The 21,203-nt window shown below is 43.9% G+C and overlaps 1 protein-coding gene across 1 annotated transcript in view; it reads left to right on the top strand.

The window, feature by feature from the left end:
- Positions 1–21,203, top strand: part of PGAP1 (post-GPI attachment to proteins inositol deacylase 1) — an 868,977-nt gene that overhangs the window by 570,371 nt on the left and 277,403 nt on the right. Inside the window, exon 19 of the mRNA XM_086955415.1 lies at positions 9,240–9,278. Within this exon, the coding sequence (XP_086811541.1) occupies positions 9,240–9,278 (39 nt within the window). The remainder of the gene's footprint in view (positions 1–9,239; positions 9,279–21,203) is intronic.

Here is a 21,203-nt window from a genome sequence, read left to right as displayed (position 1 = left end):
TCCCAATTTATGTGGAGTCCCGAGTGCCCCCCAAATTTAATGTATGTTCTCACAGCGGGTCCAGATGCTGCTGTTCCGGATCTCGGACATATAGCAACATGTCGTCAGCATAAAGTGAGATATGTAGGGGACGACTTGGGAATTGCAGTGCGGAGGGGTGGTGATTCTGCCTGACCTTACAAGCGAGTGGCTCGAGGGTGAGGGAAACCAGTAAAGGGGATAGAGGACATCCCTGCCTCGTCCCGCGTTCTATATTAAATGCCTCTGAAATATAACCATTCACTCTAACTCTCGCCACTGGTTGTGGGTATAGCAATTGTATCCATTGTATGAACATCGGAGGGAAGCCCATCCTATGGAGCACTGTGATTAAGTAGGACCGTTCGATAGAGTCAAAAGCCTTGGCGGCATCTAGCATGACCGCCTTCCTGTTCAGGATCAGATAATTAGAGACTGCAAACAGTGTTCTGGTGATATGTGTGGTAGCTCTAGATGGTATAAAACCAGATTGGTCCGGGAGGACCACATTTTTCATAAGTGGTTGCAACCGTGTAGCGAGTATTTTGGCCAGAATCTTGGAATCTACATTTATTAACGATAGGGGACGGTACGAGTCACACAATTCAGGGTCTTTCGCAGGTTTAAGAAGCGCTATTATCATCGCTTCTCGTAACGTGGGTGGGAGAATGTTTTCTTCAAAGGCTTCACCAAACATCGCGACAATATGTGGTGCTAATATGTCTCTATAGGCTTTGTAAAACTCACATATGAACCCGTCTGGGCCTGGGGCTTTGCCATTTGGTAACGATTGGTTCACCTCTGTAACTACCTCCACAGTGATTGGGAGTGATACATGGGCTCTTTGAGAATCTGAAAGCAACGCAATGGCTACATCTTCTAGGTAGCAGAGTATTTCAGTTGACGAGGCAATCGATTGTGATTTATATAATTTACCATATGTTCGTACAAATCCCTGCATAATGACCATTGGGTCTGTGCTTACTGTCCCATCTTATTTATTTATTTATTTATAGCATTTATTGAGCGCACTGTTACCCATGGGTGTCCTGGCGTTATGTGAAATCATTCCAAAGGGTCCAACTGGTGTCATGATACTTAGTAAACTATTCCGTAAACAGCCAAGTTTTTAAAACCTTGCGAAAGGTAAAGAGTCTCGGTATACCTCTAAGCCTATGGGGAAGCTTGTTCCATGCTTTGGCTGCATTTGCCACAAAGTTTTTTCCACCCCACGTGGCCTTTCTAACAAATGGCACATAAACCAGTTTAGCATCAGATGAACGTAGTAATCTACTTGGCGTGTACCAAAAAAGTTGTTCTTTTAAATAGGCCGACCCTACTCCAGAAAGAGCCTTATGGACCAGGCACATCGCCTTGAACATAGTACGCTTCCTGAATGGCAGCCAGTGTAGTCTTCGAATCTCTTCCGCTGTTGGAGCATATTTAGGAGTGCCCAACAGCAGTTGTGTTCTGTAAGAGGTGCATCTTCTGCAATGAACCTTCCTGAATATTAAAGAACAAACTGTTACAGTAATCCAGCCTCGACATAGTGAAAGCTGTGATCACTGTTTTACGACATTCAATCGGTAGCAAAGGCAGAATTTTCTTGCAGGACCTAAGGGCGAAAGACGTGGCAGAAGCCACTGAATTAACCTGGTCTTTGAAATTAAGATTCTGATCTATGCACACCCCAAGATTTTTACCCCTTCCTATTGGGTGCGGGAAGAGGACCCAGGGTATCTGGCCACCATTCTGGCGTCCAGAAATTGGGATCATTCCCAAAGCATACCACCTCCGTCTTACTGGAGTTTAACTTAAGGCAGTTTTGGGCCATTCATGTCCCCACTGCATTCATACAATCTTTAAAATGGACTGCCGTACTTTTTAATTCAGCTGGAAGGAGAGACACCACTATTTGGGTATCATCTGCTTAACTAGTCAGACTAAACCCAAAAGACTGAATAAGGGGTGCGAGGGAGGACACACAAATATTAAATAGTGTCGAACTCAGTGAGTATCCCTGAGGGACCCCACATGGTAATGAAAAAGGTTTAGATACAAATTCCCCCAACGCCACCTGCTGAGTCCTGTTCGACAAAAATGATCTTAAGAGTCTCCAGGCTGAGCCCTTTACCCCGATCTCCTGCAGCCGGTCCATCAACAAAATGTGATGGACTGTATCGAATGCTGCAGAGAGATCTAACAGGATCAGGGCCGCCTTACCACCAAGATCTAGAGCAGTCCTTATCTCTTCTGTAGATTTCAAAAGGGCAGCTTCAGTACTGTGGCCCCCTCGAAAGCCATATTGTGTTTGGTCCAGGGCTTGAGTGGACTCCAGAAATTGGCTAAGCTGCATATTTACATTTTTATCAATAATTTTAGCAGGTACAGTGAGTCTAGATATAGGTCTGTAATTGTTCGGGTCTTTTGTATCAAGATTGGGTTTCTTCAGGAGGGGCAGAATAGAAGTTTTTTTCCAGTCTAAATCTTCATCCCGTATCTGCAGTACAGTTTGGGATTTGCGGCCTTCACAAATTTTCGATGCTAGTACCCAGTCAGGGCGTCCTCCCTCTCCGTATAATATAGCTATGGGGCGTTTATGTATATATTTAACCTCATCTTTTGCAAAGGATTGGTGCTCCGTAAGTGTTTGCCTAAGTTCACTAAGAATTGAAGGGTTTTGTGTTCTTTCATATTGATGTCCCAGCGAATGAAGTTTTGCCTCACACCGTGTTAGCTGCGTTCTGATATCTCACAGAATCCCCACCGTAGTGCTCATACAGACCCCTCGCAGTGTGGCTTTGAAGGCCTCCCACAGGAGGCACGCATTATACGTGGAGTGTTCATTCAACTGGAAATATTCTTTGATGCCTGCTCTATGGTGTCTGCATAAACCGAGTCTGTAAGCACAGTAGCATTAAATCTCAAACTATAAGGAGGTGGTGTGTAATTGGGTATCTGGAGGGATAGTTTAATGGGGTTATGGTCCGAAAGAGTTTTTGGCATGTGTTTTATGCTCATAGCCCATAGTAGCACATCCCTGGAGCTTAGCCAATAATCAATGCGAGACCAGCTGCCATGTGCTGCTGATGCGTTTGTCGCTTCACTAACACCTGGATTGCGCGTCCTCCAAATGTCTTGGAGTTGCATTTCCGTCATAATGTCGAGTACTTTTGCTCATGCTTTTCTGTGTGGTTCGGTGGTTCTGCCCGATCTGTCCAAGTGATCGTCGAGCTCTAGATTTAGATTTAGATCCCCACCCCAAAGTAAAATTCTATCTGGCTCCCTATGTAAGTGTTGCCAGATCTCATGGTAAAATTCCGGTGCATCAGTGTTTGGGCCGTATGTATTAACAAGTGTCAGCCGCTGCCCGCGTAGTATTCCCTTAACTATGATATGGCGACCTTGATCGTCCAGCACTGCATTCTCAATTTTGAAATTCGTTCCTTTTTTCCCTAAGATCGTGACCCCCCTGGAATAAGAAGAGTACTTGGAGTTATGAACAGATTCCGCCCAACGTCGGCCTACCTGTGTGTGTAAATGCGGGGCGTTGTGCGTTTCCTAGAATAACACAATATCTATGTGCCATCTGTCTAGACATGCAAATATTTGTCTTATTTTCTTCGGATTAGCGAACCCCCGTATGTTCCATGTAAGTAGATTTAAATACTCCACCCCCCTCCCACAACAGCAGCCCAATCCTGCTGGAGCCATACCCTATTTTTAACACCCCAATAGTACATAACTTGTGTGGGGAACACCCATGTAAGTGTCCGCCTAGGATGCACATCTCCATCCAAACTATTGGATGTGGACGGATTAACTTATCAGGAAACAACCTTTACGCCATTCTCAGCAATATAATTTGATTTAACTGTGACATGTGCTACACATCACGACTGACCATCGCATTAATCATAACGTCTCGTATTGAAGAACAGCTTCATACTATGACTTTCCGGCATCAACCCTACAGTACTCCATCCTCGCATATCTGGATGATAGACTTGACATTTTCGGTACTGTCGCTGAGGGCAATCTACTACATCGTTTTAAGTTTAGACAGTATGTAACCCCATCAGGACGTTGCCGCATATTCCTACAAATCCTAATATCCTGAAGCGGCCTCCCTGTTCCGAGTCCCTGAGGTTTCTGCATTCCACCAGCATTTGTCTACCGTCATCCTCCAAGCTATTGTATACATGCATCTAACATATCCAGACTGATTACAGCATCCTTGCCACTGTATGGAAAACATTTCTAATGGACCTTAGATCCCATTGGTTTCCTGGCACATAAAGAGGGAGTCGTCACTCTGCATGACCTCATCTTTACAAATGCAATTGCCTTCTATTCCCAATTGGCAGAGTCTTGGTTCCCTGGCTTATCAGTTTGTGCCCTTCGTGCTTCATATCTAGCCAGTCTTGTTTCAGAATTGTAGACTGAATCATACAATTTCAGTTCGCATATTGGCTTAAATGTCAAACTTACCTCTTGAAGGGTGAAATCTACATGACGAATCACGCAGTTGGAGGTGTGCACATAATTACCAAATGCTGGTTAGCAGTCATATTCAGTAGACAGTCATAATGTCTGGAGCCTCTCTCCAGCCATTACTCAGTCTGCTTCCTGCTCCTTGTCCTGTTGTCTGCGCTCCTTTCGTTGATTATTTATTTTCTTAATGAAGTTGTTTGCTGCCTTCGGCATGGAGAGAATCTTCGGTTTTCCATCCCAGGTGATTTTCAATCGTGCTGGATACAACATTGCGTATTCCACCTGCATGCTACGTAATTTTTCCTTTGCAAATTCTTTACGAGCCTGTTGTACTGCCAATGTGTAGTCAGGATAAAATTCTAATTGATTGCCTTGGTAGCTGAGTTTTTTCTTCTCCCTCGCCATCCGCAATATTCCATCCCGGTCTCGATAGTTTAAAATGCGAGCCACTACAGGTCTGAGCGGAGCGCCCGGTGGTTGATGAGGTGCCAGTGACCTATGGGCTCTCTCCACTATAAATATTGGCGACAGTTGCTCTTTGCCAAACAAGGTGTGACATAGTTCCTCTACATACGTCTCCATGCGACCCGTATTTGTGGATTCCAGGATACCTGCGATTCGTACATTGTTGCGACGTGATCTAGCCTCCAAATCTTCTGCCTTGTTTCTGATCACATCCAATACTTTTTCAAAGCCAGTACACTTGGATGTGCTGGTATGTGCTTCGTCCTCCACTGCTGATAGTCGATTTTCAGCGTCATCCAGTCATTCACCCTGCCGATCCATTTTCGCCGCCATAGTGCCAATACGACAGGTGAGGTGTTCCAACTTGCCATTAATGTCCTGGAGGCTTGCTTGGATTGCTTTCAGGATGGATTCTATACCATTTTCTGACGCGCTGTCTGTCTCTACCTCTGTGTCCGAATGGGATGTAGGACCTCTTGTCGACCTGCGTGGTTCAAATGTGAGTTTCTGCTGTTGTTTTTCCGGTTTCCCCATCGTGCAGTAGCGGGGCCTTCCCAAGTTTGCGGTGTCTGGTGGTTCAAAATAGTAGGCCCCCGCGCCTTGCTGATGCGTTTGCACTGTGTAGAATATAGTAACTCTCAGGTGGACTCCAGCCGGTGTCATCCCAGCATGCAGATGATCCAGGTGCTCAGTGTTTATCCTCATGTGAGTTCTGGTGTAGCAGAGTTGTGCGTCCAGTACTCAGGAGCGGGATGATGGCGCTTTACAATGGTCAAAATTCTATGCACCAGAACGTTATGAGTATGTAGCAGTGGTGATCCAGGCCATGAATGTTGTTTCCCTATGCAGTTTTGCCTATATGTCAATAAAGCATAGAAGCTAGATTTCACCACCTTAGGATGTAGTGGCAGCTAACAGCTAGTTCTTCCAACATGTTAGGCCATGATGCTCTCTTGTACAAAATGGCAGTGCGCGCACAACACACGTTCGTCTCAGTCAATTCAGGGTCCCGGTGGCTGACTCTTATGCCCTCTATGCGAGTCCGAAAGCGCATTCACCTTTCATTGCAGATATATGGTGCTAGCTGCGTGCGTCGTGCGGTCCCGTGTCAGTGCTAGTGTCTAAATTGGCAGAATGGCACCGCAGAGGATGGTTTTGCTGGTCTTTGACTGCCACAGGTTACTCCATGATCGCTAAATGTCTGATCCATCTGAAAGTCATCTATGATGGTGTGCGCTATATGTTTCTTCTTGTCAATATTCAGCTTCTTTGTGATAGCGACATGTTTAACTGGCAGCCAGGGAGAGTTGCGTTTATCTGCAGCAACGTTATGGGAGCCGCCATTTTGTTGCTTGATCATCCGATAAAGGCGCCAGTCACCGTGTGTGTATTTGCGGGTATTACATGCATGTAACTTGCGCAGTGGCGGTATCCGCAGTTGCGCTGCTTTACGCTTTTGAGCACACACTTTTTAAAATATTTGTTCATCCGCTGGCATCAGTAGGAGCGCTTCAGTTATTTCGTGAGCGCTGTGTGCTGGGTCTATCTGGTCATCCCTTGTGGTGATATGCGCTATGAGCTCCTATTTGCCAGGTGTTGGACTCCCTATGTCAGCGATATTTGCGGATGGCACCTGGGGAAAGCAGCGGTCATCTCGCCCTCAGCAAATTCATCATTATAATGTTATGGGAGCCGCCATTTTGTTACTCGGCTTTCAGTAAATACGCCAGCCTGTGTGTACTCGTTTGTTGGTCTTGCGGGCATATACTTCTTATGATGGCATTATCAGCAGTTGCACTGCTCTCCGCGTTCATGCACTTACCTTTAAAAATATTCACTCGTTCTCCGGCATCGTTAGGATCGCTTCAGTTATCTCGCTGGCGCCATCTTACCCGGTCGATTCGCTTTCCGATCCTCAAAAGTTATATTTCTTTGCACTGGACTAGTTTTATGCTGCGTAATCGCTGCCTCTGTCTCTCTTGCACATTCCGCCTGTCGATTTCACCATTTAGCATTAAAATCGGTTGCTTGCATCGTGTTTAAAAGCACAAATTGTAGTCCGTCCGGCGAAGCTGTCTTTTCAGCCAGCCATCCCGCAGTGCGCCCTCTAGCGACCCCAATGTTAAAAGGTCATTTGATGACATTTGCAGACTGCCTATTGCCTGGTCCCATTTGCTCTCTCAGACATGCTTCTCTCTCAACCATGCTTCTCCTGACCCCTAGCCCACAGCAAAGACTCTGCAGTCAAAAGGAAGAAGACAGCTAGTGTTGCAACCTGGAGGAGATCCTTACGTGAGAATGTGTTCATCTCCACCACATTGCAGCTTCATGTAATCTACAAGAATCCAGAGCAGCCCTTATGCTACTTGGATATTCTTATTAAGTATTTTTATTTGTAACAAAAAGGGGTGGTAGAACACTGCTTCACCTCCCAGCACAGTTCGCCCCTTACCATTATGGTACATGCTTACTTGAAATTTTACCTGAGTATTCCACCAAAGTTGGTCCAGGTTAGTGCTGTAAATCTCTAGACACATGTTTCTGGATATCATCCGCCATCAGTTGAGAAAAAAAACGATTGTAATCTGGGGTTGCTAAGCAGGCTGACACAATCCTTTCAGGTCTCAGTACCTCTCACAGGCGCATCTCCACAAGCTTGTCAGCTCAATGGCTCAAGAGAGCCTTTTCAAACAGAAAGGGGTGGGAGCACACTGCTTCACCTCCCAGCACAGTTCGCCCCTTAGCATTATGGTAAATGCAGTTCATGGTACATGCTTACATGAATAGTTACTGAAGTATTCCACCAAAGTTGGTGCAGGTTAGTGCTGTAAATCTCTGGATACGTGTTTCTGGATATCATCCGTCATCAGTAGAGATAAAAATGAATTTAATCTGGGGTTGCTGAGCAGGCTGCCACAATCCTTTCACGTCTCAGTACGTCTCACAGGCTCACAGGTGCATCTCCACAACTAAATGGCTCAAGGGAACCTTTTCAAACAGCAAGTTTTACAGCACTAAACTGCACCTTCTTTGGTGGAATACCCTAGTAACTATTCAAGTAAGCATGTACCATGAACGGCATTTACCAAAATGTTAAGGGGCGAACTGTGCTGGGAGGCGAAGCAGTGTGCTCCCATCCCTTCCTGTTTGAAAAGGTTCCCTTGAGCCATTGAGCTGAAGAGCTTGTGGGGATGCACCTGTGCGCCTGTGAGAGGTACTGAGACCTGAAAGGCTGCTCAGCAACCCCAGATTAAATTTGTTTTTATCTCTACTGATGACAGATGATATCCAGAATCACGTCTCTAGAGATTTACAGCACTAACCTGCACCAACTTTGGTGGAATACTCCAGTAAATATTCAAGTAACCATGCACCATGAACTGCATTTACCATAATGCTAAGGGGCAAACTGTGCTGGGAGGCGAAGCAGTTAGCTCCCACCCCTTCCTGTTTGAAAAGGCTCCCTTGAGCCATTGAGTTGACAAGCTTGTGGGGATGCGCCTGTGAGAGGTACTGAGACCTGAAAGGATAGTGGCAGCCTGCTCAGCAACCCCAGATTAAATTAGTTTATATCTTTACTGATACACACGTGTCTAGAGATTTACAGCAGTAACCTGCACCAACTTTGGTGGAATACTCCAGTAAATATTCAAGTAAGCATGTACCATGAACTGCATTTACCATAATGCTAGGGTGCGAACTGTGCTGGGAGGCGAAACAGTGTGCTCCCACCCCTTTCTATTTTTATCTGTAGTTTTTGATAGGATAGTTTATAAGAGTTTGAAAACTCCTCAATGCTAGGACAGAGTCCATACTGCCTCCATTTTTGTCTGGAAATATGATACCTTTTACCTTCTAGAGCATCCTACAATAATAATGTTATAGGAAAGGAAGTGAATGAGTGTATGCATTAGTGAAAACAGATTAGGAATGTGGAGACAGGGGTCTGCTGGGATGGAGAAATATATCCACACGTTTCTTATTGTGGATGAGAGTTAGCATCTAGCCATAATGCAATGTATACTGTTGATTGACATTGTTGTACAAGTAGAAACTCAGATTGTATGTGATAATCTCCTGAAAACTGCTGCTATTCCATACATATATGTGCTTCGCTCTGTCTGAACACCCCTTTTAAAGCTGTGTGACTCTGAGTGGTGTGTGTGTAGCATTCTGTGTGCAATGCACTGTTGCTAGGTCTGCGCTGAACTAATAAACAAAATGAAATAAGTATTGTCCTCTTATGCTTAATGTTTTCACAGGTAACTGTCACAACATCTTTCATGCAAGTTCTTGGACAGGTAAGGAATCTTGTTATCTTTTATGGTGTTTGAAACAGTGGCTTAGTTATGCCTTTTTAAAGTAGTAGATTAACTTTAAAACATATTGTGTGGTTGCCATTATCCAGCAATATAACATAAAAGTGTTATTAATCAATTATTTGGTTTTCGGTTTGACAAGACGATGGTAAAGTCATACAGCTACTCCACGCCTTCCTAGTTTCATGCTTTATTCGTTGACTTTTTCTAATTGTAGTCGTTGCGCCATCAGTGATTGACTTATTCATGTATTGCAGGGTTGCAATGCATTAAAAAAACTGTCTTTTGCCTTAATGCTCCTATTTACTAGCAAATTATTGACTTCTACATAGACCTTCAGGAGATTTATTGGCCCATGCCAGGTGAGCACCATTATAGAGAACCATATGCATACTTAATTTTCTATCTTTTCTTGAACCTTATGTGCTTGACTGAGAAGAACACCCTGTACTTTTCCTGCTGCTGCTTCCCATCAGTGTGAGTTGGAGCAGCAGAAATCAGACACAAATTACTCATTCAGAAATTATCTGAGCCTGGACCTGCATCCCGTAGTGCAGAAGAACATCCTCAATTTCAGGTAATTTAAAAACCCTGTTTGGCCATCCTCCTAATTTGGCTATGTCAGATACTTGGATTCAGTGACTGAGTGAAATGTACTAAATGTACCTTTTTAATTCAAGAAGAAGTAGTTACTGCCAAACTCTGTGGTCACAGATAAGTTAAGTTTTAGTAAACGGGAAGAACATTACTGATCTCAAAGCCTTCTTTAGGGCTTCCTACAAACAGCAAAAGCAAGCATTGGCAAAGCCAATATCTAGCATTGACTGTCAGCCTTTTGGCTTTATCAGTGCTTGTTTTGTCTTTTCATGGTTTTTGCAAAACTTTGTTGGGAAAGCTGCCAGGCCTCATCTATCTAAAAAAAAAAAATGCATTGGTAAAAAGTAAAACAATGTTTTTTTTGGGGTCTCAAAACACAAATTGTCCTAGTAGTACCTGGCACGTAGGGGAACTACTTTGTTTTCGGATGCAACATCACGCACAGTGAAGGTAGCCAGTGGCTAAAATGAGCTGGCCTCATGCTGTATCCTGTAGCAGGTAGAAGAAAATGTGCATGTGAATTTCATAACAACATACCAATGGATGAAGACAGCTGGCCGAAAACTTCTATAATTATGCATATAATGTACATAATATCAAAATCAAATGGTCTTTTCTAACACCAGAACTAAAAATCATACAGAATGAGTACACAGAGAGTGGAGTTTGAGCCAGCTCTCTTTAGCCTTTGACTTTCATGGGTTTTTCATCGGTTTCCATGTTAGAAAGAGGTGTGAGAATGATTATAGTCCCATTAGTGTTCCAATTAGATTTTGATGATGAGATCAAGAAGTTCTTTTGTTAAACTGCTGATACAATACGACATGTTGCTTGAAATAGAGACCCCCTGTTGTTCTTCAGTGTATTTACTTTGATGACACAATACCATTTTAATTGCTGATTTAATATTTTACAGCTTGCTTCTTTATCTTTTATAAAGGTGCAGGGTTTGCTAGTCAATAATTGCTGAGCATTCATTTGTTTCACTTGGCTGTCGTGATAACTTTGGTTGGAATTACAACTTTTTTTGTTCTTGAAGTAAAGATGTTTGGGTACTCTAGCTTTCTTGAAGAGCAATGAGAATGTTGACTGCTGCGGATACGACGGCAAGCCCATTCACCGTTAATTATCCATGAAGAAAGTTGGCAAAAAGTTTATAGCTCCCAGATTTTGCAGCATGAACAGGATGAAAACAATCTTAAGTCTAGCCAAAAGTCGAAGACTTGGGGTGACACCACTTGAGGGTTAGGACTCACTCCAACAGAAAACAGCAGTAGGATCCAGTGCAGGTCCAGTTGGTAGTGGTCAGCTGGGCAGTAGCAAGGAAGACATCTCTAGAAGCTTGTTGTGTCCCTGTAGCTCATACAGGAATCAACCAAAGAGCACTTGGGTGTCACATCAGGGGTCCTGGATTCAAGCCAAGCAGGTCCAGTCAGCTTTCAGACAGCAGGGCAGTCCTCCTTTAGATAGATTCTTCACAGGTTCAGGAGTGTTCTGAGGATAGGTCTGTGGGGTCCACTTTTGTGCCCAGTGCCAGCCTGTGGGTGTGGTCCAAGCCTCTGTCCAGCCCCTAAAACAGTTCTGGTTGGTTCCTCTACTCCCAGTGGGTTTGGTTCCAGCTTGACTAGAGACACAAAGGGATGCAGGCCTAGGTGTGAGCTTCATTTTCCACTGACAAAGTAGACATCCTTTGAAGCTCAGGAACCTGTTGTGCACAGCCTCCAAGGGACAGCATGTCAAGGGATGAGTTCCCCTCCCTACTCCCAGGGCCCTTCATTGTGGGAGCAAACACATCTCACTGCAGGGGTCAGGTGAAAGCTTTACACTTGCAGGAAAGCATTTTGTTTTTTTTTGCTTACAACTTTCTAAAAGTGTATTTTTTACAATAGTAATTTTGCAGGATTTATTATTAAACGGAGTCCTTGGATCATATTTCTAGCTGCTCCCAAACTGACTTTGGGGGGTTCACTGCCAGGACCTATAAAATATTACATTTACATGTCATGCTTTTTTAAATACCATGCACCCTGCCCTATGGGCCTTTAAGATCTATCTTAGGGATGACTTAAAGGTAGTTAAAGGGAAGGATTAGCCCTGGCAAAAGGTTTGATTTTCCAAGTCGAAATGACAGTTTTAAAATGGCATACCCAGGCTGCAGTGGAAGTTTCTTACTTTAGTAAGTGCTGAAGCCCGCTAGTAGCATTTAATTTAACTGTCCTGGGTACAGATGGTACCATATACTAGGGACTTATAAGTGAATTAAAGGTGCAAATCAGGTGTATACCAATTTCAACATGTTTGAAAGGGTGGGCACAAGCACTTTACCACTGGTTAGCAGGGGTAAAGAACACAGAGTCCTATAGCCAACAAAAAGGGGTCAGCAACAATAGGCAAAAATCTAGGGTGACGTTGCAGACAAAGAAAATTTCCCACACAGGGTGTATTCTAAAACATACAGTGACCTACTATAGCCATTGAATAGCCAAGTAAGGTAAAAGCATATGTCACTTACTTGGGGAAAACACTAAACTTTGTTTTTAGCATGCCCTTAACAGTAATGCCATTTTCACGAATGAGGTTCCACACTAGAGTGCTTATCATTTGCATCATGACAGAGGCATCTCTTCCCTCCTTATGGATTCTAAGGGTTCTCTCCCTCCTAAAACCGTCACAAGTTCACATTCTTCTGGTTGATCTCCTTCTGCCAGTTAAGGAGCTGTGAAATATCGCCTAGTTCTGTACTAAAGCTGAGGCTCCCCAAAACCGGAACTGAGGTCTAGCTTGACTGCGCAAAAGAGTTCTGGGTGGTCAAATAACTCTTTGTGGGGTATGTCAGAGCCAAGAAAGGGAAGGTTGTGCCCTAATGGACCATACCCCAATGGATCGCGCTCGGTACTAAAATCTGCTACGCGCTGGCCCAAAGGCAACCCCCTAAGGGTTTGCTTACTCATTCTACCAGAGCCAAGGCTGCGACCATTTCATTTGCATGCAAAGTTCCAGTCCTAGACATCTGCCAGGCAGCAATGTGGGCATCTCTACACATGTTTACCAAGCCCTACTGCCTGGACAGTCAGGTCTGTCAGGATGAGCACTTTGCCCATTCGATCCGGCAGGACTTTTAAGTGTGTGAACTTGTTTCGCAGACCCAGCTCCGAGGGGGAATTGTTTGGGTATCTATTCTAAGGTAAGGAATCTGCAGCTAGAAGTCTCTATCAGCTGAACAAGTTACTTACCTTCTGTAATGCCTTATCTGGTAGAGACTTTATCTAGTCATAGATTCGTTAGTGACCCACACATCCTCCCTGCTCTGCGAAGATTTCTAGGGTCAAGGCTGTTTTTCTTGAGGGTCCTAGTCTTCCACTCAAGTGGTCAGTGTTCTTTGTCGCTCTGCACTCCTGGCATGGAAAATCACAGAAAGAAACTGACAGCATGGTGGGGTGGTGCCTACATAGGCACCACGCACCTCACATCCGGCACGGCCGATGACACCATGCAGAGCAGAACAACGCCACCTACTGACACTCAGGGGTACTGCTCCTCAAAAATGTCTGCATCCAATTTGGCACTTGGGGATAATTCCAAGGTAAGGACTCTGCGGCTAGATAGTCTCTACTAGTTAAGTTGTTACCGAAGGTAAGTAACTTGTTCTTTAGCAAACAAAATTTAGTTGCAAGATATTGATGTTTTACTAACATCTCAAAGGAGGTGGTGATCTTTTTGAAAAATGTGAATTCAACAAAGTTCATTCAAGAGGAGCAGTAGTTCAAGGATTTGTTTTTTTTGTGAACTGACCTATTCGTATATAGGTCGGTTCGCAAAACACCACACTGTTTGCAAAAATACTGTCCTCAAGCTTCTACCACTATTTTACTGGCAGCGCGTAAAACCGCTAGCCCTTATATTTTTTGAGAAGGTCAGCAGAAGCAACATTTTTTGTGTGGGCATAGAAAAACAGTTTAAACACAACATGGATGCTCATCATGATCTCTGCTATGACCTATTCAGTGACTGAAAATCTAAGTAATAATCCATGACACATAGATTGCAGGTGTGATCTTTGAGATAATCCTAGTGCACACTGCGAATAATAAGTTCTGCCATATCACACTCATATACAGCAGAATAAATATTTAAAGTAGTTCTGTAAGGCTCAAAATCATAGTCTACATTAACTTTTGAATAAAATAAACCCTACACAACCAAGGCCCGAGTTACCTCAACAGCCGCCTCAACTTCTACGCTCCCACACGCCAGCTCCGATCGACCAGCCACGCCCTCGCCGCCGTCCCCCGCATCCAAAGAGCCACCACAGGAGGAAGGTCCTTCTCCTACCTGGCCGCCAAGACCTGGAACTCCCTCACGACCCACCTCCGCCTGACCCAAGACCACCTCGCCTTCAGGAAGCAGCTCAAGACCTGGCTGTTCGAGCAGTAGCGGACCCGCCCGCCCCCAAAGCGCCTTGAGACCCTCCAGGTGAGTAGTGTGCTATATAAATGCTATGATTGATTGATTGATTGATTGTGTGATCTTCTGAAATTCTCAAATGATGATGTTAGCGCAGATTTCGCAAAATGACATGAGCATGCTACTGGACTTGGGTGGTAGGGTAGGGAAGAGGGTAGGCGGGGGAAATGAAAAAGATAAAATAGAAAAAAAACACCTGGCTACAGCCGGTGTTGCCACTGACTCTCCTCCGATCATCTTTGTTTTCTTGGCTTCTTCCTGTCTGGAGTCCGGCAGCAGGAAGCTCCCGGGCTCCCAAGATCCCCTGACCAATGACAACACTGCAATGCAACGTTCTGATTGGTCTGAGCACCATAGTTCAGCTGTCAGACCAATCTTGGGAGCCTGGGGCATGTTCTCCATCCAGGCTGAAATACAGCCTTGATGGAGGACATAGCAAGTGCGCATGACTGTTTGTTCGGACCCAGAGGGCCGGTCAAAATGCCATACACACTTGGAGTGCCCGACTACTCCCCCTGCCTTCCCCCAGGAAACAACGGAGCCACTGCAGTAGGGAAAAGAAAATAATGATAACATTACATTATCATTTTTTTAAATTTTTTTTCATTGCTCGGAGAGCAGTGGAGCGACGCCACTGGACATGAAATTTTGCAAGGGCAAAATTATCAATTATTTTTGCCCACAGGAGACAGTACAGCAGAAAAACATCTCACAGGAAAAGTGAAACCACAGCCGAAGGACAATATGTTTTTAAACAAGTCTCTTGTTTGTATGTCGCATGACTTTTAAACGCAAATAATGCCCTTGCATTGAATTTGTACATGATCTTCTCAGAAAATAGAAATCACAATTTCACCAATCTCTATTTTAATCAGTCAGTCAAACTGGATTTCTAAAGCCCATTCCTGTAGTTATTGTGTCCAGTAAAAGAACATTCATTTGGCTGGGCAGAGTTGAGCAGTATTTGGAGTGGGTGAACTCCTTTGAGATTCACCCAAGATCTAAGCCTGAAATAGAGGCTATTGATAATTTTGGACTCCAGCTGGTCATATTTTCCGGTCATGGCTGATGGAGCACCGAACTGCACCTGAGCCTCTTAAATCCACCACCACCAGACTCTTTCTGCCTCTTTATCTCATTCTTGGAGGTACTTTACTTGCTTTCTCGGTAGGTCACAGTTTTTCCATCTTTATCTTCTTCTTCCTTTCACCCATATGTGTTTTTCCTCTCTTGCTCTGGATCAAGGACTTCAAAGTGCAATAAGGAAAAATAAGTGCCAGTCACCAAACATTAGCGCTGGTGTGCCCCACCTGCAATCACCATCTCAAATTAAGCACTGGTCATTAGTGGTTCCTAGTCCTATTATTAGCATGCAATGAAGGAAACAGAAACAGCAGTTGCAAAGCAGCCTGTGGCCCACCGTAGCTTGACCTAGATTCTACAGATTGGTTTTACGTATGAGGTACCACAGTATCATGACTACCATGGGACCGCTTCCAATTGGGCAGTGGCGGTTGGTGGCAAATCACATTGGGGGGAGTTAAAAAAAAATATACACTTAACAAATACACATAATACACATAATATAGATGTATAAACACATACACATGGGTAGACGGATGTCGAGACACAATAAAAAAAAGAAATTACCTGCTGCATCGCACTCCTCTCCGCTGCAACAGACACACAATTGATGGATTGAAAGTCGGATTCTTGTTTCCAGTCCAGGGAGGACCTGGCCTGGCAGTTCAGGCTGGACTGTTCCCATTGGGCGCCATGTCAAGACTGATTTGCATATGGCTGGATCCAAACTGGAATGGCATGTTGAGCAAAAAACGATGGATTTAGGCCCAGATCTCTGTACTCGGTGAGTGTATGACATTGTTCTGCATTCTGTCCATCAATTGTTCTTTTTGCATTTGTCACCCCAAGCGGGACGGGTATGCTGACGTGGGTCCTGTGCTTTCCATGACACTGGAGTCAAGCTATCCTGACTGATGAGGGCTGAAAGCCCAAAACCGGTCCTAGGATGCTTGTTTCCAGTCCAGGGAGGACCTGGCCTGGCAGTTCAGGCTGGGCTGTTCCCATTGGGTGCAGGGTCAAGACTGATTTGCATATGGCTGGGTCCAAACTGGAATGGCATGGTGAGCAAAAAAACGATGGATTTAGGCCCAGATCTCTGTACCGGGGTCTGTGTATGACATTGTTCTGCATTCTGTCCATCAATTGTTCTTTTTGCATTTGTCACCCCGAGTGGACGGGTATGCTGACGTGGGTCCTGTGCTCTCCATGACACTGGAGTCAAGCTATCCTGACTGATGAGGGCTGAAAGCCCAAAACCAGTCCTGGGATGCTTGTTTCCAGTCCAGGGAGGACCTGGCCTGGCAGTTTGGGCTGGACTGTTCCCATTGGGCGCAGGGTCAAGACTGATTTGAATATGGCGGAGTCCAAACTGGAATGACATGGTGAGGAAAAAAACGATGGATTTAGGCCCAGATCTCTGTACTGGGGTGAATGTATGACATTGTTCTGCATTCTGTCCGTCAATTTTTCTTTTTGCATTTGTCACCCCGAGTGGGAATGGTATGCTCAGACGTCAGTCCCGTGCTCTCATTGCCACCTGAGTAAAGCTATACTGGCTGATGAGGGCTGAAAGCCTGAAACCGGTCCTAGAATGCTTGTTTCCAGTCCAGGGAGGACCTGACCTGGCAGTACGGGCTGGATTGTTCCCATTGGGCGCACGGTCAAGACTGATTTGCATATGGCTATGTCCAAACTGGAATGGCATGGTGAGCAAAAAAACGATGGATTTAGACCCAGATCTCTGTACTGTGGTGAATGTATGACATTGTTCTGCATTCTATTCATCAATTGTTCTTTTTGCACCTCTCCACTGCAGGCACAGGCTCCGAGAGTCCACTGCAGCCAATCCTGACGCTGCTTTCATGCAATTAGACTAGAAGCCTGTGCCTGCTCTCTCCAACCTGGCAGCGCAGCTCTGGTTGGAGAGCTTCAATGCGCATGGCAGTTTGTCTGTCCTGAGATGGCCGGCCAGACTGTCATGCACACTGGAAAGCAGTGCAACCACTCTTCCATCAGCCTGTCATCCTCCTGGCACCGCTCCATGCCTCGGCTTTGGGAGCAAAAATAAAGCGATAATAAGCAAGGATTTATTCTCGTTTTATTTTTAATTTTTTTGGGGCTGCTGGTAGGTGGGGCGACTCTCCTCCACCATAGAGGAGGAGCCACTGCTGAGAGCACAGCATTATGTGCTGCAAGGCATGGAAGGGATAGGGGTTTGAATTCATCTTGAGGGTCAGAGTGATGTACACAAAAGTTTATGTGCTATAGGTAGCCACAATGTGATGTCAGGTCGTCCCAAGTTGTCGAATAATGGCTCTGCTTTTTCAGTTTTTTTTTTACTTATTTGAATTTTGCAACTTATATATTTTCCATGATGAATTCAGGTCAAAATTCTAGAATGCAAAGAAGAAACTTTCAGGACTGGTAACAATACTGACTCTTAGCATCTTGGAAGTCAGATTCACACATTTTCAGCTTTTTCCTTCAATGGATTTGCTTGGTTTGTTTAGCAGAGCAGGGGGATATTTCTAGGTAAGTACTATCCGATGGGGCCACACATGACACTGGCCACTGCCAGCTGTGATGCAAATTTGATGACACAGGTTTCTCCTTTTTTTAATATTTGGTGTCCTACATGATGAACACAAAAGTAGCAAATACACTTCGCTTAGCTACCCTGCTTCTCTCAAAAGTCTTCTTAGCGAGTGTTTACATTTGAATATAGGCAGTGCAGTACGGCATGGTAATAGGAGGTATAAAAGGTTTGAAACGTGTTTACTCTTTGATCGAGCAGTGCATGCCTGACTCGTTTGATGGGTTTCTTTCTAATGTTGCACTAATGAAAATTCCTATTGCTGAAGGAGTGCTAATGTGCAGAATCTATGCTACATTCCAGAAATATGAGACTGACAGCAGTGCTCAGCACAAAATCAGCAATTCTGCCTGCATTCGTTCTTACAAAGGTTTGGCATATAAATGCTACAGCTGTCGTTCTGAGAATGGTCTACACAAGCACTGCAGGGAACCTGTTGTTCTTAGATTTTCTCAGTAGAGGACTTCACTTTAAAATAGTATTATTAATGAGGACTTTTTATTCTTATTTGTATTTAATTTATGCAAAGGTTTTTGTTAATCATGCATAATAAAATGTACTTACTTACACTTTAAAATAGTGATTCGTAGTGGCTCATAAATCAACCTACCTCATGAACGACGTAGGTCGCAATTTCTGACCCACTAGGAATCGCTGCTATCACAGGGATGGCTGCCGGCTTGGGTCAGCAGAACAATATGTCTGCGATTTTTTTTTTTTTTATTTAATAATGCAATTTTTTTTTAATGCAGTCTGTTTCTTTCTTTTATTTTTTTACTTTGTTTAAGAAGACTCCTAAGCAAACTTTTTTTTTTTTACATTCACAAAGTGGTTCCCTAAGAGACACCATCTCATTTGCGATTGAGTTTGTAGTCGATAAATTCTTAATGTTTTGCGACCGGAATTCAGTCACATTAATACATACCCATCTTATTTGGAAGGGAAGCCCCTTCTAAATACTGAACCGATATTTGATTGCAAACCCAAATTAAGATTCGGTAAGGTGTTTGTTTGATACAAAATACTTGATATATCCGGCCCTTTAATCCTTATTTTATTTAGATAACAAATTCTTATTACCTGCTTTCTTTGAGGAGCACACAGTATTTTTGCAGCGATAAACTTTTTTGGTTCCCTTCCAAAACAATGTAGTTAGTGTTACAACAACAGTCAGGCTTTTTTCACGCAAGAAAGATGGATTTTAAATACTCCAAAATAGACCATTAGCAAACTGGTGACTGAAGCATGGCAGTGACATCAATCACGATTGCACTGCTGTATCTTTCACATGCTTAAAAACTGAAAATACGTTGATAATGTGACTTTGATGCATCTGGCACTTTACCCGCCTATGTAGTGAATCTAATTTCAACATAAATGCAATTGTATTGATGACACATTATTTCTCTTGCTTTACACCCAGGCTGCTGTGATCACTGTCCCTATTCAACTTGTCTTGTGTTTTGGCTGCCTTGGTACATTATTGAATTGCTTCTCCGAGGCTGCTAGGTTATTTGCTCTCTAGCAGGAAATAACAGTCCCTGACCCGATAGATGGCAAATAATTAGACTCTTCCTCATTGACGGTCTCTACATCTTTCTGCTCCTGGTCCTGCCAACCTGAGATGTTCATACCGCTCAGCTAACCACATCTTATGTCTTGCTGACTCTGACAGTCCGCTCTCTTTAACAGCACCACATCCAGTGTATAGAGTCTAGTCTAGGAAAAACTTTAATATTAGAACATATCTACTTTGTTCTTAAGTGAAGAGGATAAGGTTTGACAAAAGAACACTTAATCCCTGTTGTTGTGCTAAATACAGTAGTGGCCAGCACGGATCAGGTGTTTGAGAGTGGGTAGGGGAAGTGGATTGTAAAAAATCTTTTTTAAAAACGTACCTCTTCGCCGCATCTCTCTGTCGTCACCACGCCTCTCCTCAGTCTTTCCAGCCAGGATCAGGAAGCACAACCATGCTTCCCTGACCAATATTTTCTTTATTTGCATTTCTCAAGTAATACAATTACAGAATGCAATATTTATATATAATCTACAAAATGTACACGTTTACTTACAACGTAACAGTAACATACCTCCCTTGGAACATCACACAAACCTGTTAATAGGAACAACATCATGATTTCCAACATAGCGCATTTTGTGCCTGTCGTGTCCACTACACCTTACTACTATTTAACCAGTAATCCGCACAATTTAACTCCACTACAACCTTAATTTCCTGAAGCTGCTGAAGGGGGGTTAAAACAAATGTCTTCTCCCCCTGACAATACAACCTCTGATCGATCATGTTGTTGTGTTCTCATCCAATCTAAAACAGGCTCCCAGCTATCTTTAGGCCTGGGAGCTGTAGGCATAAGCTCCCAGAATACGGAAAGTTTAGGTTTGCAATATGCAACATCTTGTAACCAGTCTTTAGTGGTTGGGTCATTTAATTTCCTCCAGTGTATGGCTACACTGCATTTAACTAACTAGTAATAATAACATAGCATGCAATTTCCTAACATTTGCAGGTGTCTCTTTCACATAGCCCAGAAGTCCTATCAGCGGGGAGGGTGTTTTCTGTACACTAAGTATGTCCCCAATGATGTTAAATATTTCTGTTCAATATTTAGCTATGGGAAGACAGAACCATTTTGCATCCCCAGTATTCTGACTTGAGCCTCAGACCCCTGCGATGTAGTTGGGCTGGGGTTCTGTAGTATCTGTGCAAATATTTAAAGTGAATCAACCGCAATTTGTAATTCGGGGATAGCATCCTTAACTGATGACAGCAAAATTTCCACTGCTCCCCTGAAATTGATGGGTTCAGCTTCATGTTCCAGATCTGGAGTGACTTAGGCCTCAATATTACTTGAGGTCTGCATTGAGCTATATAACCTGGTAATAAGTCTCCGTGGAGAAGGATTGGTTAGTAGTTGTTCCAGGACCTGCAGAGAGGGTGGTGGGTAGGGGAAGGTGACGTGAAGTTGGCAGCATGTAGCTTTTATACCGTGATATAAAAAGGTAGCTGAAAAGGAGGGTGCCACACCCGACATTTCCTGCGGGGGTGAGTGGAAGGTGTTATCTGGGTATAGATATGCATATCTGTTTATGCCTAGCTTTTGTGCCAGGGTGACATTACCCCTATCCTCCATTACCGGCAATTGGGGGAT

Source organism: Lissotriton vulgaris, chromosome 2_1 (assembly GCF_964263255.1).
Source record: "Lissotriton vulgaris chromosome 2_1, aLisVul1.2, whole genome shotgun sequence".
In the NCBI taxonomy this organism is placed as follows: Eukaryota; Metazoa; Chordata; class Amphibia; order Caudata; family Salamandridae; genus Lissotriton; species Lissotriton vulgaris.
The sequence above is the reverse complement of the archived record's forward strand: the minus strand, read 5'-3'. Positions and strand labels throughout refer to the sequence as shown.